At 35.9% G+C, this 14,655-nt stretch overlaps 2 protein-coding genes across 3 annotated transcripts; one reads left to right on the top strand and one right to left on the bottom strand.

Moving 5' to 3' along the window:
- Window positions 1-795: 795 nt before the first annotated feature.
- Window positions 796-8,006, top strand: LOC111412249 (auxin response factor 6). The gene is made up of 14 exons (XM_023043099.1): window positions 796-1,768; window positions 2,464-2,576; window positions 2,760-2,858; window positions 2,935-2,991; window positions 3,082-3,240; window positions 3,339-3,423; window positions 3,755-3,845; window positions 4,262-4,426; window positions 4,505-4,627; window positions 5,040-5,115; window positions 5,276-5,423; window positions 5,582-6,720; window positions 6,874-7,064; window positions 7,492-8,006. Exons 1-14 carry the CDS (start codon window positions 1,726-1,728, stop codon window positions 7,688-7,690), a joined length of 2,688 nt encoding a protein of 895 aa, XP_022898867.1. The 5' UTR covers window positions 796-1,725; the 3' UTR covers window positions 7,691-8,006.
- Window positions 8,007-9,466: 1,460 nt separating this feature from the next.
- On the bottom strand, window positions 9,467-14,306 carry LOC111412248. 2 transcript variants are annotated; one of them, XM_023043098.1, is made up of 6 exons: window positions 14,121-14,306; window positions 13,738-13,912; window positions 12,755-13,414; window positions 11,780-12,227; window positions 11,594-11,675; window positions 9,467-9,896 (listed from the first exon to the last, which is right to left on the bottom strand). In XM_023043098.1, exons 1-6 carry the CDS (start codon window positions 14,142-14,144, stop codon window positions 9,693-9,695), a joined length of 1,593 nt encoding a protein of 530 aa, XP_022898866.1. In that variant the 5' UTR covers window positions 14,145-14,306; the 3' UTR covers window positions 9,467-9,692. The 2 variants fall into 2 exon arrangements, with proteins under 2 accessions (XP_022898866.1, XP_022898865.1); XM_023043097.1 differs by having other exon boundaries at window positions 14,115-14,305.
- Window positions 14,307-14,655: the final 349 nt, after the last annotated feature.

The raw sequence follows: 14,655 nt of genomic DNA, 5'->3' as shown, positions 1-14,655 counted from the left end.
TCAATATAGTATTTTAAAATACACTTTTGGTCAAAAATGAGAATCAAACAAAATATATTAGGACCACTACCATTAAATTGGAATGATCATCATTAATTATAAATAGCATTACTCGATTATATAAAGAAGATGATGATCGAGATTTTTCATTTACTTAAATTGAAATAGGATCAACAGTGATGTTCATTTGTCCATTGTGGGAAGTCTTGTCTTGTTCATTTTGGAGAGATCCTTGCTTACCTTGTGTTTGGTAAATTTTAATATAAATTAAAGTCAATAATTTATTTTAATTACATATTTTATAGGTCCCATAACTTTTCAACCATACGTTTCATCAATTTTTATTAAAATCTACTAAAAATCTAATTTTAATCTTTTCCAAATGGGAGTTTAGAGTTCTCACTTTTGGAGAAAATCGTAAGTGAGATTTTCCTGTTGTATAAGTAAGTGGATAGTCTTATCCTGCCCTGTTCAGGAGTGTCATATTGATATGCATTAGAAATAAAAAAAATTTAAAGAACAATAATGGTCAATTTCTGTTGGGCCCACTTCGGGCCCATAACATTGATGTACAACAACAGCAACTTCTAGCCCTAAATCTTAAATCCAGTCCCTTTCCATTAGGCTCACTTCACTTTCCGTGCACCCATTGCATTTAAAGGCATTAAGGGCAAATTAGTAAATGCAAGTTACTAATTATTGAATGGTCCACTTTCTCTCACTTAATCCTCTTTCTAGAAAAAAAATCTGACACAAATACACTTTCTCTCTCTCCATCTTGGCTTAAAAAATGACTTCTTGATATTATAAAAAAAGTTGAATTGATTGATTTGCTCAGGAGAAAGAGAAAATTGCACCTCTGTGTATATATACGCAGAGATACAGTGTAGTAAATATAAAGGTGAAATCACAGGCAGATAAGTAGAGCTAGTTCCTTTTTATCTCTGCTTGATATGCACAGGCATTCATCCGTGCTTCAGTTTGAATATTCGCTCGGAATTGCAGGCCATTCGTGTAGCTGAGCTTGAATGAGGTGAAACCGTGAAAATAAGCTTCATCTGTTGGCCAAAGTCGTTAAGTTGTGTGAATAACAGATTACGGGTGCCTTTTTGGTGGTGAAACTTGGTATCGGAAGTTCGAGGTCGAAGCTTTCTTGTGATTATGGGTTCGAGTTCGTTGATTGAGTGAAACCGAGATCTGAACTGGGTATTTAAGGTTTTGGGATTTTGGTTCTGGGTATCAGATTTTTGGATCTTAAAGATTCGTGTTCTTTGAGGAATTTCGGGCTTATAAATTGGAAATTTCTCAGTTAAAGCTAAAAGATTAGATTTTGTGGTGGGTTTTGAGCTGAAATGTGGTTGATGATGGGTTCAAGATTTGGCATATGAATTTCTTGGAAATGAAATTCTGTGCCTGGGGGTGTTTGGTGAAGAATATAAAGAGCTGATGAAGCTGAATTTTTTTGTGTTTTGTAGTAGAACCGGTTTTGGTTGAATATATATATTTACTGGGAAAGCTAAAGCTAAATTTACCTAAAAATATTCATGTGAAATTATTTCCTAAATTTTCTTGCACCATATTTGGTAGTTTGGCAGTGAAGGGGTGGGGTGGGTATAAAGTGCTATGTCTGCATGCGTTGAAGTTTGGTGAGTTATAGAGGCCAAATTTGGGTTGAAAAGGGCAATTTTCTTTCTGGTTCCATCCTTTACTGTTGAATCTGCAGCAATGAAGCCCTCTTCTGCTGGTTTAAATCAGCAGTCTCCTGAAGGTAAAGTGTCTTTTCTTCAATTTAATTACTCACTATTTTAATGTTGCATATCTCACAAAAGCAATTTGGATTTCAGTACATTATTATCGAAAATTGTTTCGCTCAATCAAAGTGGAATCACCACGTAGTTAATTTGTGAAAATATTCTTATGGCTTAGGCGATAATTTAGCCTCTGTCTGGTGGCCATCTTTCAGGGAAAACTTTGTTTAAATAGTGAATTTGTGAAGAATGTGCAATTAAAAAGTATTAAAAATTTATGGATTTACATGTAAAATAAATTTTATTATGTGAATGTGCGATCGAAAATGAATATAAAAAGAGGGGGGGGGGGGGGGGGGGGGGGGGGGAGGTTGGGTTTCAATGGGCAGTTGGATGAAAAAATAAGCTTTTTTGTCAAGATCCCTGATATCCCTCTTTTTTTTTGTGAGTCCCCTTTATTTTTATTTTTATAATTTTGTATCAGAGAGACTTTATTATAATTCTTAGGATTGAAAGTCTTTATTTCAGGATTGCCCATAGACGTCTCTTCTGCATGTTATCAGAGTTATTAATTTTTTGCCATTAATGCTCATTTTCATTTTTGCTTTGTGATTTCAAAATTCACACCAAAAAATTTATTCTTCAAAATAGTACTCATAAATTTTATGAGGATATGGTAGTACAAGAATATTTATACTTTTAGTTTGATTTTCAGGTGATAAGAATTGTCTGAATTCTGAACTTTGGCATGCCTGTGCTGGTCCTCTTGTTTCTCTACCTGCTGTTGGGAGCCATGTGGTGTATTTTCCGCAGGGTCACAGTGAACAGGTCTGTTCATTGGCCTTTTGTTTTGATAAATTACAGTTTCTCAAGGTCGAATGTTGTTAAGCTCAGTACATTTACTATTAATTTGTTTTTGTTCGGGATCATTGGCTGGTGCTCTTGATGGCAGTGGTGTCTTAAAAACAAAGATCATGTTTAGATCGTGATTTCTCAATGGTTTCTCTATAGGTTGCTGTATCAACCAACAAGGAAGTTGATGCACAAATACCAAACTACACGAGCTTACCTCCACAACTAATTTGTCAGCTTCATAATGCAACCATGCATGTAAGAGATCTTCAATTTTGTCGTGTTCCAATTAAACTTACAAGTTTGTGCTAGAAGCTTATTATTTGTTATGTAGGCTGATATAGAGACTGATGAGGTTTATGCACAAATGACCTTGCAACCATTGAGCCTAGTATGTCGTCAACTCTATTTTAAGATTAGGTTGTCACTTATTTCGTGTTTCGTTTCCATTTAGTTAAATCCTAATTCGCCTTTAATGCAGCAAGAGCAAAAGGATGTTACCTTCCTTCCTGCAGATCTGGGCTCCTCCAGCAAACAGCCAACGAATTACTTCTGCAAAACATTAACGGCGAGTGATACTAGTACTCATGGTGGATTTTCTGTTCCCCGCCGGGCAGCTGAGAAAGTGTTTCCACCATTGGTAAATAAATCTGGTTTTTAGAAAGTTATAGCCTGTCCAGCTTTGGTTCATTTATCTTTGATGTCCTGTACATATGTTCTAATATTCTCAACCTGCAGGACTTTTCCCAGCAACCTCCAGCTCAAGAGTTGATTGCACGGGATCTGCATAACAATGAGTGGAAATTCAGACATATTTTCCGTGGTAAAGTTTCTTAACTGTAGGTAGAGTAAAGGGGTTGGGTTGGGGAGAATGTGCTCGTTTTTATTGGATTTTTGCTAATTGGGGATTATTGGGTAAAGCTTAAACTTTTTAATTTCGGAATATATCCTGCTGCTGTTCATATTCTATTCTATAGTTTTTTTTTTCTGCCTATTTGATACAAATGACATAATCCATAGCAAGTTAATTCAGTTTCAAGATATGTATTTTTAGAATATTCAATTCTGTGGGGGGAGCATTCTAATTGTATTTAATATAAGTATTATTTTGTGATTTTTTCTTTGGAAATATATGCTGGCTATTCTCTTCACAGGTCAGCCAAAGAGGCATCTTCTTACTACTGGTTGGAGTGTGTTTGTCAGTGCAAAAAGACTTGTTGCGGGTGATTCAGTCCTTTTCATATGGTAGGCAATAAATTGTTCTGGTCTCATAACATCCCTTTGAAGTGACCATCTTTGTCATCTGATGAACTTTCATTATTGGGATTTAGATCGACATTTTCCATTCATATCCTAAGTGGCATTTTCTTTCTTGTTCTGCTATCCTGGCTGTGTAATATTTCTGCAACATTTGAGAATAAGCCCTTGTTTGATTTTCATTACATTACATTACATTCTATTTTTCTCTCTCCTATTTTCAACCACACAATCTTCCATAAAATAATATTACACGTAAATCGAAAATTTTTCTTTCTTTTTCAACCACTCATTTTTCAAAAAACACTATTCTATACATTAAATTTTCCCCGTAATGGGGGCCAAACAGGGGCTAAATGTAGGGTCTAAATTTACATTTGAACTGTTTCTTTTACATTTTTTAGGAATGACAAGAATCAATTGCTTCTTGGTATTCGACGTGCCAATCGCCCACAAACTGTCATGCCTTCTTCAGTTTTGTCGAGCGACAGCATGCATCTGGGGCTTCTTGCTGCTGCTGCACATGCAGCTGCAACAAATAGTCGTTTCACCATATTTTTCAACCCAAGGTTTGCACTTTGAACCATGATCAAGGTTATACTTCTCAGATCAGTGGTATCTAAAGTTAATTAGTTCTCTAATTACAGGGCTAGTCCATCAGAATTTGTTATACCTCTGGCCAAATATGTAAAAGCAGTTTATCATACTCGAGTGTCTGTTGGTATGCGCTTCAGGATGCTGTTTGAAACAGAAGAATCTAGCGTTCGTCGGTAGGTTTCCAGATAATTATTGCAGAACTTTACTTGCTTTTGTTATTTGTTTTTAGAGATATTTATCTAACATCTTCCTAGGTTAGCAGTTTGACTTCCAATAATTTGAATCTTTTTCTTTTCTATGTAAATATGAGCTACTGTCCAACTTGTGAGCTAAAGAAATATTTGACACCCCTTTTAATAGTTTTAAGACAAGGAACTTGGTGTTCAGATTGACTTATAAATACTGACCAAGACTGGTAATGTTGGTATGCCCTTCAAGTTCAATGTATCTGTCTGGGAGTGGATATTATGTATCTTTCATGGTTCCTTGGGTTTATATGCTCATTTCATCTTCCCTCGTAAGTCCTTCTTTTACTAAATGTCGTATACATTCAAATGAAAATTCTAACAATGTGCTTGGTTCCAGCTATATGGGGACCATAACTGGCATAAGTGACTTTGATCCTGTTCGGTGGCCAAATTCACATTGGCGATCCGTGAAGGTATAACAGTATGGTCCACACTTCCTCTTATTCTTTGATGAATACTGGCAATATTTATTGTTCCTCGTTGCTCCAAAAGTAACTGAATTGAAACTTTGAAATCTCATCCTTTTCAATTATTTTGTCCATGATAAACTGAACTTTCACCTCATTGATGCAGGTTGGTTGGGATGAATCTACAGCTGGTGAAAGGCAGCCTAGGGTCTCCCTATGGGAAATTGAGCCTTTAACAACATTCCCCATGTATCCATCACCATTTCCCGTGAGACTAAAGCGACCATGGCCACCGGGACTTCCTTCGTTCAGTGGTATGCTGTTGAATTTTCTGATTGTTTTTTATTCTATCCTTGCTGACCTAAACATTTTACATTGCTTTTGCTACCTGTTCTTATCACTAGCCACTCAGCATTGTGGCTGGAAATACACAATCTCTAGTGCCGTAACTAATATTGTTTGTTGCTCTTAGGGATGAAGAATGATGATATGGGAATAAATTCCTCTCTTATGTGGCTCCGTGGAGATATTGGGGACTGTGGAATGCAATCTTTGAACTTCCAAGGAATGGGAGTCACGCCATGGATGCAGCCAAGGCTTGATACTTCAACACTTGGCATGCGAACTGACATGTACCAAGCTATGGCTGCTGCTGCTGCTGCTGCTCTTCAGGAGATGAGGGTTGTCGATCCTTCGAAACAGATCCTCTCACCACTTGTCCAGTTCCAGCAACCCCCAGCTGTCGCTAGCAGGACTGCAGGTTTGGTGCAGTCTCAGATCATGCAGCAGTCTCACTCCCCTTCTCCCTTTCTTCAAACCTTTCAAGAAAGCCACCCTCAGGCATCTCTGCAACAACAAACTCATCATCTTCAGCAGCAATTGCAGCATCAAAACTCTTTCAGTAATCTACCGTTCCAACAGCAGCAATTAATTGATCCTCAGCAGGTTTCAAGTGCCATACCTGTCCTATCTCAATTTGGTTCAAACTCTCAAGCCCTGTCTTCGGAGCGACAATCCATTTCTTCCATGCATCCACAGAACTTTCTGGATTCAAATGTCAAAACTGTCACTAGCAATATTAATTCTCCTCTTCACAGTCTATTGGGTTCAGTCTCCCAGGTTGAGTCACCCAACCTTCTTAATGTGCCTAGATCAAGTGACTTGTTATCTTCTAGTGGTTGGCCCACAAAGAGGGTTGCCATCGATCCTCTTTTTCATTTGGGAGTATCTCAGGGTATATCGTCAGATCAGTTAGCACCGCCAAACACTAATGTATCTCAAAATGCTGTTTCTTTGCCCCCGTTTCCTGGTAGGGAGTGCCTTATGGACCAAGAAGGAAGCAACGATCCCCAAAATCACCTTCTATTTGGATTTAATATGGATTCCTCTTCCCTCCTCACACAGAATGGGATTTCAAATCTTAGGGGAGTTGGCAGTGATTGCGATAATCCGACTATAGCATTCCCCTCTTCCAACTACTTGACTAGCACTGGCACTGATTATTCACTTGACCCTGCAGTAACTTCTTCCAGTTGTATCAATGAGTCGAGTGTAATGCAGTCGTCCAAAAGCATGGGGCAACCGGACCCATCTTCCAAAACCTTTGTTAAGGTAGGCTGCCTTGATAATGTTATCAAAATGGCGAAGTTGTTCTCCCATACCTGGCAGTTTGATTGATTGTTGGAGGGAATTGGTAGGGTTGCCAAATGAACTATTTTACATTCCACATATTAACTTTACATTTGTATTTCCTTTTTTCAACAGGTTCACAAGTCTGGGTCCTTCGGAAGGTCACTAGATATGACCAAGTTCAGCAGCTATCATGAGCTGCGCAGTGAGCTTGCACGGATGTTTGGCCTTGACGGCCAATTGGAGGACCCTTTGAGATCAGGCTGGCAGCTTGTATTTGTGGACCGAGAGAACGATGTACTTCTCCTTGGCGATGACCCTTGGCTGTGAGTTTTTCCGTCTTAAAAATCTGTTACATAAAATTTTGTGTTTACATGCACCTTGTGTACTCAGTCTGGTTCAATGGACGTGAAACTATCATCACAAGTTCTTGTCGATGTCGTTTCTAGCATTAAGAGGCATAACTTGGGTAATCAAGGCCATTAGTCAGTGTCTTATTTGACCGGTTAGTTTAATCAATATCACAATGAAAGTGCCTATTCTATTATATTCCTTTATTGTGCAAATGAAGTGCCTGCTGTTAAATTATACTTATTTCAAAATTCATAGTACTTATTTTGAATTTCTTGTTAGCGTTAAATGAAAACATTGCCTCCTACAACGTTGCAGATATGATTTTTGCCAACTTACCATATTACACAATTGTTACTGCATGTTCACATCTGATGCATACTTTGTTCATTCTATTTCCAGGGAATTTGTAAACAATGTATGGTGTATCAAGATACTCTCGCCACAAGAGGTGCAAGAGATGGGAAAACGAGGCTTGGAACTTCTGAATTCTGTTCCTATTCAGAGGCTTCCGGGCAGCAGCTGTGATAGCTATGCAAGCCGGCAAGAGTCCAGGAATATGAATGCGGGGATACCATCTGTTGGTACTCTTGATTTTTAGAACTTTACCAGAAAACAAGTCTTTTGTAATATTAGCATTTCTTCCTACAACTTTTGGTGGGATAGAATTTCTTGCTTCTTGCTTGAGCCATTACATGTAAACTGTACTGGTAATTATTATAGCATAACGTCGTCTGTTTTTCCGTCCTGAAATACAAGAACCCGTGTATTTTAGGACTGTAGTGTCTGTGAATTAATTGTAGTTTTTTTTATCATGCTGTAGTCTATTTAGAGTTGAAGAAATGTTAAACTTGATACTAATGTTGTATTATGTCAATTCAAAAACTATATGTATTTCCCTTGTATATTTGTTTAAACTTTTTGAACTTGAATTTCACCTATTGGCTTTGAAAACTGATAACTCTTGAGGTTTTTACAGAAGGGGATGGGAGGTAATGAAATGGGAGTCTAGTGTAAGTGCAAGCCAACAAGAAGAGCACTGATTAAAGGTAGGGTAGGAATTCCAACGACCCTGTAAATCAACGATCATGTTATATGTACAGAGATTTTTTTCAGCCAAATTTTCAGATGGCATAATTTCATTGGACGTTGTAGAGTTGTTTTGGGTGCTGAAACTGACAATCGAAAATTCGAAATGAATTTAAACTTCTAACGTTTTTGTTCAGTCATTTTTGAAACTTTTACTCTATATATCACTATGGAATCGACCATAATTAATTTGGAACCAATGATTCTAAATATAAGATTTTCATTGGTTTGGTTCTGTTCAAAACCAGACCGTCCCACCTCCTTTATCTTGAAGCCCTGCAAGTTACTTAGGGTCATAATCGAATAGGTGGACTCGGTTCTCTCAAGTTTTAAACTGTTTCGGGTACTAGAACCAACAATTATAGATCTAGTTCTTGATCCTGACATGTATCGAAATTTTAACATGTTTCGGCCAAACATTTATGAAATTTCAGTCTATATTAAACTTAATGTGCGTTTGATTGTAAGCATGAAATTTGTATGGAAAGAAAATAAATTCTAGATAATTCAATAGCTAGAATTTATTGCATGGAAACTGTCAATTAAATGTGTTCGATTGATTTAATTTTCAACCTAGAAATAATTATAATTGTCTGATTTTTATTGGTGGGTATATGATACAGAGAGAGAGAGAGAGAATTTCCTGGAAAATAAAATCCTACTCCTTCTAAAGAAAATATTTTCCTTGATTTTGTAGAAAATATGGTCATGTGACCAAAAGTAGGAAAATGTTTTTTATGAAAAAATATCAATCAAACGGCACAAAAAGCAAGAATTTGGATGAAAAACACATTTTCCATGAAAAATATTGGCATTCAAAAGCAACATTAAATTCTCTCGTTATCAGTACGGAACTTTATAAACTTTCCATTGTTCATATTTCGGTTCTCTTCAAATCCTCTAGTTTTAGCGCGCACGATTTCTCAAAGCCAATTGAGTAATTTGGGGTCATTTTCGAACGGTCCAAGTCTAACCTCATGTGATGTGATGAAGAATTTCAGCCTCGCCAAGGTTTCCTTGGCAGGTTAGAACTTAAACATATGTTATTATAAGTCACTCCTTGACTTCAAGTAAACTCTAAGACAAATTGACTTGATAACTGTCTCAAGAAGGAAGATGTGTATGCCATTCACATCAGTGTCCTTTTTATTTACAGTAAAGTTTTTCTACAAATTAATCTTTTCTTGGACAAATTTAATAATACACCAAAATCTTTCTGATATTCTAATTTTCCAAGTTTTATAGTGCAAATTTGAATTATTTTGCACTGGATGAAGAGGGCTTCAAATTTTAAATAAATTGACCAGAAATCAACAGTTCGAAAAAGATTTTTACAACACTGGATAAATATAGTTGACACTATATAAGATATATCAGTAAGATCACATATTCTTCACTCTATTTAAAGGCTACTTTGAATTTTACAGTAAATACAAATATGGATGACATATAACAGGTTAGCAATCCATGGATTGTTGGACTACTCGCTTCTTATTTGTGCAACTTTCTTGATATTATAACCAACCACAACATGTAAAAGGGGACGATGGAATTCGACCTGTTTGGCGAATGCACTCTGCATTTCCAGCAGTTTTTTCAGCCTGTCGATTTTTTCTAGCTTCTGCAGCAGCCCGCATTTCCTCTGATTTTTGCGTTGCCATCGCTATCTTTTTCACCATCTTTGCTTGAGCCTGGGCTCTCATTTGCTCAATTTGTGCCTGAAATTCAATTTTCATCAACATTGCAATATGAAATGCTCTTTTCAACGTTAATTTTGTTTGTTATAAAAAAAAAATGCAAACATGTAAAAGAGAAACGAATGTCCAGAAAACAAAAGACAAACCGAGGCTTTAGTAGCAAAATATATAAGACAACCAACTTGAAGAGGAATGAAGTTATGAAAGATTTAAAAAATTTGAGTTTATTGGACGAAGTAAACCAATAAGGCCACTTTTGGCATACCGGATTAGGTCGTATAAAGAATTCAGTATAAAATTACTATACTTATTATTAGATAGATATTATTATAGTACATTAAGGTGGATAGTATCCATTGACATTTCGTTCAAAAGAATGTCATTTACTATGCCCTTATTTGATCCCAATTATTTCCACAATATATATTTTTCTTTTATTTTCAACCACACATTCTTCAATAAAATAACATTACACTCAAACCCAAAACTTTTCCTTATTTTTTAACCTCACATTCTCAATCAATCTATTATACTAAAATGCATTCTTAACCCAAAAATGGGGCTCAAAAAGGCGCTATATCTTCCTTATCCAGCCTAAACCCGCCTCAAACATCCAAATTATTTTATACGGTTCATGGTGCAAATGGCCATCTTTTGAGTGAAAAAAAATTAAACAACACCATACAACTTGATCCATGATAATCTGTCTATTTTATACTAAATTTCTTAAATGGCCTAATTCAGTGTGCAACCATAGCCTAACTGTTTATTATACCATTTTGGAGGAAAGAAAGAATGTCAAATAAGGATTTTGTAAACAGTGGAAAACTCAAAAGTTAGGGGTAGCAAAAGGTGTGATTCTCAAATGGTTCATAGCGGACACAGAACTCCACAAAATCTCGATATGATAAGCAAGCCCATCAACATACTAGTGATCTAGTTAAACATGGATTGACAATCTGATGCTATGGATACAACACAGAAAAAGAACATGAAATCTCATATGAAACATAGTTCATCAAATTTCACATATCAGTTTAGAAATAGATTGTCAATAATGATGCCGATCATACTTTCAAATGACAGCAAGAAATATGAAAATTTCAAAGAATCTAAACAATTTTATGTTAAGCCCTTGTTTGATCCCCATTTTTGGTTAAAATGTATTATGGAATAGTGATTTTTTGAGAATGTGTGGTAAAAATGTAAGAAAAAGTTTTTGAAATACGTGCGTAATTATTTTACGGGAGAATGTGTGGTTGAAAATGAAATTTAAAAAATGAATTCTTAAAAAAATGGAGCTCAAAGAGGGGCTAAATGCCACAAATAGATCGTATCCTGAAAATTGTTTACCATGCGAATTAACCTTATGAAATGGATAAAACATAAAGTATTAATCTACAGTTTATCAGCATAAACCTCAAACTCCAAATGAAGTTAGGCATGCATTAAAATATCTAAGAAAAATTTGGCAGTATCCTATCATTAACTAAAACCGGTAAAACTATTTTTTGGGAGTGGGGGTAGTTCCATCATCCAATAAAAAATCAACAGGTATCTGAGAGGCTTTTCAAAAAATTGGAGAATTTTGTTACTATGATGATGTAATATTATATTATGAAAGATGGAGAAAGGATGGAGAACCTTGATACTAGGATGATTTGAACATTCTGAATATACAGATATGGGATATGAGATATGAGGAGAAGCAACGGTACCTCTGTCTTCCTCATCTCAGCTTCAAGCTTTGCCTTCTGTTGACTTTCCCATGCTTGGATTTTTATTTCTTCTCGTTCAAACCTAACAGGACATGATTCAGTCAAAGCATTGCATCCAGTACTAACTTTTTACTAGTTCAAAAAATGTCCAAAAGAAAAACTTCAGTGTCTGTTATTAAGAGAAACCTGGCAGCATGTTTGCATTTCTCAGCTTCTTCCCATGCAGATGCCCGTTTTGCATATTCAATCCCTTCAAGTTCGTTAGAATCAATGGTTTCATTTCCAGAATTACTTTTCTCTTTATCGTCCTTACTTGCCCAAGCAGCAATATTCATCTTACCAAGTTGGACACCAAGGGCTACAATTTCTCTTCTTGTGTTGAGATTTTGTTCTTGATTAGACAATTCTGTTTTCAATTTTTCCGCTGAAAGTTGCAATGCATTCTTATCGAAGTGCTCTATTGGAGAGGTTGCTGGCTCTCCTCTTCGAGGAGTGGATGGCATAGAAGAAGTTGGGCTACGGAATGGGGTAGTGGAACCTTCAGGAGTAGCACTCCTTGAAGGCTCTTGACTTGGAATTGGAGTCATTTCTGTTCCCATGTCTCTCATTGAAACTGGTCTTGGGGCAGGAATGCCTGCATGGTTATAGAGAAGTAAACGAGGAAACTGGTCTAGACACTCTAAATTTTGTATTTCTTTCTTACTAAACTTATATTACTCCATTAATCCACAACCAAAATGCAGAACAATAAAGTGTCAGATGCCAACATCGTCTAAGAACAGCTGCAACAAAATAGTACTAAAATTTCCAATAGTGCCAAATCCAGAGATCGAATGTAAGACTAGGACTGTAGGAGACCTCATTTCTAGTTGACCCTGTTTGCTCTAAGGACATGGATGATGCTTGATAATCCCAAAATTAAACACACATTTTTTTTGGGGCCAGTAAAACAGTATCCAGACAAAAAAGGCAACACATTTACCAGTGTAGAGCTTTTTATGGGAATAAATAATGGATGTTACTCTATTTTGCTAAAGAGAGTATTATATCAAAAGAAGTTTAACATCTTGCGTTTTTTATTTGGCTACGCCTTGAGTATCAGAGCCAAATGTGAGATTGAGCCTAAAATATAACTTGGGGATAATGAAAGCATTTAATCACCTGAAGTATCTTCTGTCATGGTCTTTAGGCAGGACGAACCCATAGTTTCCACCTCCATCAAATCCTTGCTTTCAGGGCACAAATCGATTAATGCATTCACTCCATTTCCTTGACCTGAAAAGGGTTGAGTTCCTTCTGAAGCAAAAGCAGAATTCCACGCCCCTGTTTCTGATGCAGGCTGACAGAAATCAACCCGCTTGACAGATAACTTATTTTCAGAACCAGTAGACTCTGGGATAGCTCTCACCATATTAGAGTCAGGTACCCGGTTCACTTGATTGTGGACGTTGGTCTTCTTTGAATTATTGGATTGAATGTTTTTCCTATTCATAATCCACTTCTCAGCATCATTCCATTTAGATGGCAAAGGTCTTGAGAATGATCTATTTGCAGGATGATGCAGAGATCTCTCCCTTTTATGAAACTCAAAGCTCGAAGTACTGTCATAATCAAGAATCTCATCTTCATATGTCCTCAAAGGTTGCATTGAATTAAAATTACTACCATCACCATTTGAAACTAGATGCATTTTGACACTGCCCACATTATCATTTTCCCTCAGCACAAGCCCTCTTGGTTGCGACAAATGACCACCACTTTGGCTTGCAGCTAACTCTGAACTACTACTGTATTTTGTTGGTGGAACTTCTAAACTGGAAGCTGCAAATTGTAGTGCATACACCCTAAATCAGCACTATGTTTAGTTCAATCAAAACCAACTCATTATTCAGTTTTATAAACAAAAGTTATGTCCCTACGGAAATTCAAAGATCTGTAAATAATTTTACAAGCAACTACTACTAATTAAGAGCGGTTCAGCATTATAAACACATTTTCTAGGAATCAAATGAGGAAGTATAAACAATTACTTCTAAGATAATTACAAACATTTGAAAGAAGGCCTCGTGTTGATCTGGTCCTACAGTATATACAAATTAATAAAATAGTAAAAAACTAACAAAGATTCGAGGTTGAAATTAAACCTTCATCCTCAAAATCTCCACTTCGGGTGGTCAATAATCGGTTCTTCACAAATTCTGAATCTTCAAGCTTGGCAGGAGATGTTCTTGAAGAATCAGTATTTGATCCATCCTTTTTCCTCTGATGGTGAGGTCCCATTAGCTTCATCCTCAACTTACTTGGAGATATTATACCAGTCTGCATCAAACAACAAATTCAAAATTTAATGCAGGTTTTTCCCATATTGAAAAACTCTAAGCACAACCCAGTAAATAAAATTCAAACTCTACAACCTAATTACAATTGTTTCGCATAAGTTTTTGATGTTCCTAATAATTCAAATGCATCTATGTGGATGTCATTAAATAAATAGAGTGTATAAAACAAATCAAATTCTTACCTGTACCTTATGCACCCTCTCGTATTCCATGAAATCCTCTCTCTCACACACATCCACAATCTTGAATTGAGAGAGAGAGAAAAGAAGCCAAAGCTCTTTAGAGACAATTCTGCAAAGCTGAGACAGAAGAGATTACAAATTACGAATAAGATTTCGTGAGAAAGATCAGCGATGTTTTAACCCTTCACTTTCAGTACGTTTGACTAAACTCAGAAGTTTACTTCATAATTGAAGTAAATTTGAAATGAATTACTACTTATTTTTATTCATATAATAAATTTAATTAGGTTACTTATTTTAAGTGTCAAATAAGAATAACTTCTAAATAGGAAATTTTTAAGTAAAATTAAAAAAAAATTTAATGTTTAGTTGTTTAATCAAACGTAGTTTTTTTTTTTTTTAATTTAATTTTAACCTTTCGGCCTAAACAAAATTAGGATACTGATATATCAAGGTTATGATGAATTATTGCTAATTAAGAGGTGCAATTTTGTTTTATATCAGTCACTAAATAAAATATGTGTATGGGAGCTAAATAATA

The sequence above is a fragment of the Olea europaea genome, chromosome 16 (genome assembly GCF_002742605.1).
Source record: "Olea europaea var. sylvestris chromosome 16, O_europaea_v1, whole genome shotgun sequence".
Lineage (NCBI taxonomy): Eukaryota > Viridiplantae > Streptophyta > Magnoliopsida > Lamiales > Oleaceae > Olea > Olea europaea.
This window is presented reverse-complemented; position numbering and strand designations above follow the sequence as displayed.

Coding starts and splice junctions, on each gene's coding strand:
- LOC111412249 (XM_023043099.1), top strand. CDS start 1,726: ATGAAGCCCTCTTCTGCTGGTTTAAATCAGCAGTCTCCTGAAG. Junction 5,116..5,275: donor CACATTGGCGATCCGTGAAG/GTATAACAGTAT, acceptor TCATTGATGCAG/GTTGGTTGGGATGAATCTAC. Junction 7,065..7,491: donor CTTGGCGATGACCCTTGGCT/GTGAGTTTTTCC, acceptor TTCTATTTCCAG/GGAATTTGTAAACAATGTAT.
- LOC111412248 (XM_023043097.1), bottom strand. CDS start 14,144: ATGGAATACGAGAGGGTGCATAAGGTACAG. Junction 13,913..14,114: donor AGAGGGTGCATAAGGTACAG/GTAAGAATTTGA, acceptor TGTTTGATGCAG/ACTGGTATAATATCTCCAAG. Junction 12,228..12,754: donor CATGACAGAAGATACTTCAG/GTGATTAAATGC, acceptor ATAACCATGCAG/GCATTCCTGCCCCAAGACCA.